Source organism: Antrostomus carolinensis, unplaced genomic scaffold, assembly GCF_000700745.2.
Source record: "Antrostomus carolinensis isolate BGI_N321 unplaced genomic scaffold, ASM70074v2 scaffold37452, whole genome shotgun sequence".
Taxonomy (NCBI): domain Eukaryota; kingdom Metazoa; phylum Chordata; class Aves; order Caprimulgiformes; family Caprimulgidae; genus Antrostomus; species Antrostomus carolinensis.
The window spans coordinates 1-640 of NW_010302322.1; the positions used below are offsets into that span (position 1 = coordinate 1).

At 63.9% G+C, this 640-nt stretch overlaps 1 protein-coding gene across 1 annotated transcript; it reads left to right on the top strand.

Moving 5' to 3' along the window:
* Positions 1–7: 7 nt before the first annotated feature.
* On the top strand, positions 8–369 carry LOC104521690 (C1q-related factor-like; the record flags this gene model as incomplete). Its single annotated transcript, XM_010163766.1, is given in 2 exon segments — positions 8–220; positions 223–369. Coding segments are annotated over 2 exon segments (360 nt in total), but the record flags the coding sequence as incomplete, so codon positions are not given.
* Between the last annotated feature and the right edge of the window lie 271 nt (positions 370–640).

The window sequence follows — 640 nt, forward strand, 5'->3', positions numbered from 1 at the left end:
GGCACGGGGTGAAGTAGGACGACCGGGACCACCGGGATTACCGGGACCGGGGGCTACGGGTGCGGTGAGCGCGGCTACCTACAGCACGGTGCCGCGTGTCGCCTTCTACGCCGGCCTCAAGAACCCCCACGAGGGCTACGAGGTCCTCAAGTTCGACGACGTGGTGACCAACCTGGGCAACCACTACGACCCGGCCAGCGGCAAGTTCACCTGCCCGGTGCGCGCCCCGGCACCTACTTCTTCACCTACCACGTCCTCATGCGCGGCGGCGACGGCACCAGCATGTGGGCCGACCTCTGCAAGAACGGGCAGGTAAGGGCTGGCCAACCTGGCTACCAGCCCCACCACGGGGATGGAAACCCCCCCTAAAGACCTGGAGAAGGGTGCTGGGTGCTTCCTCAGGGTGCCACGTCTTTTACTTGGCACCCAGGGTGAATCTTCAGGGTGCTCCATCCTTCTCCTGGCCCCAAAGATGCATCCTCAGGGTGCTCCATCCTCCTCCTGGCCCCAAAGATGCATCCTCAGGGTGCTCCATCCTCCTCCTGGTCCCAAAGATGCATCCTCAGGGTGCTCCATCCTCCTCCTGGCCCCAAAGATGCATCCTCAGGGTGCTCCATCCTCCTCCTGGTCCCAAAGATGC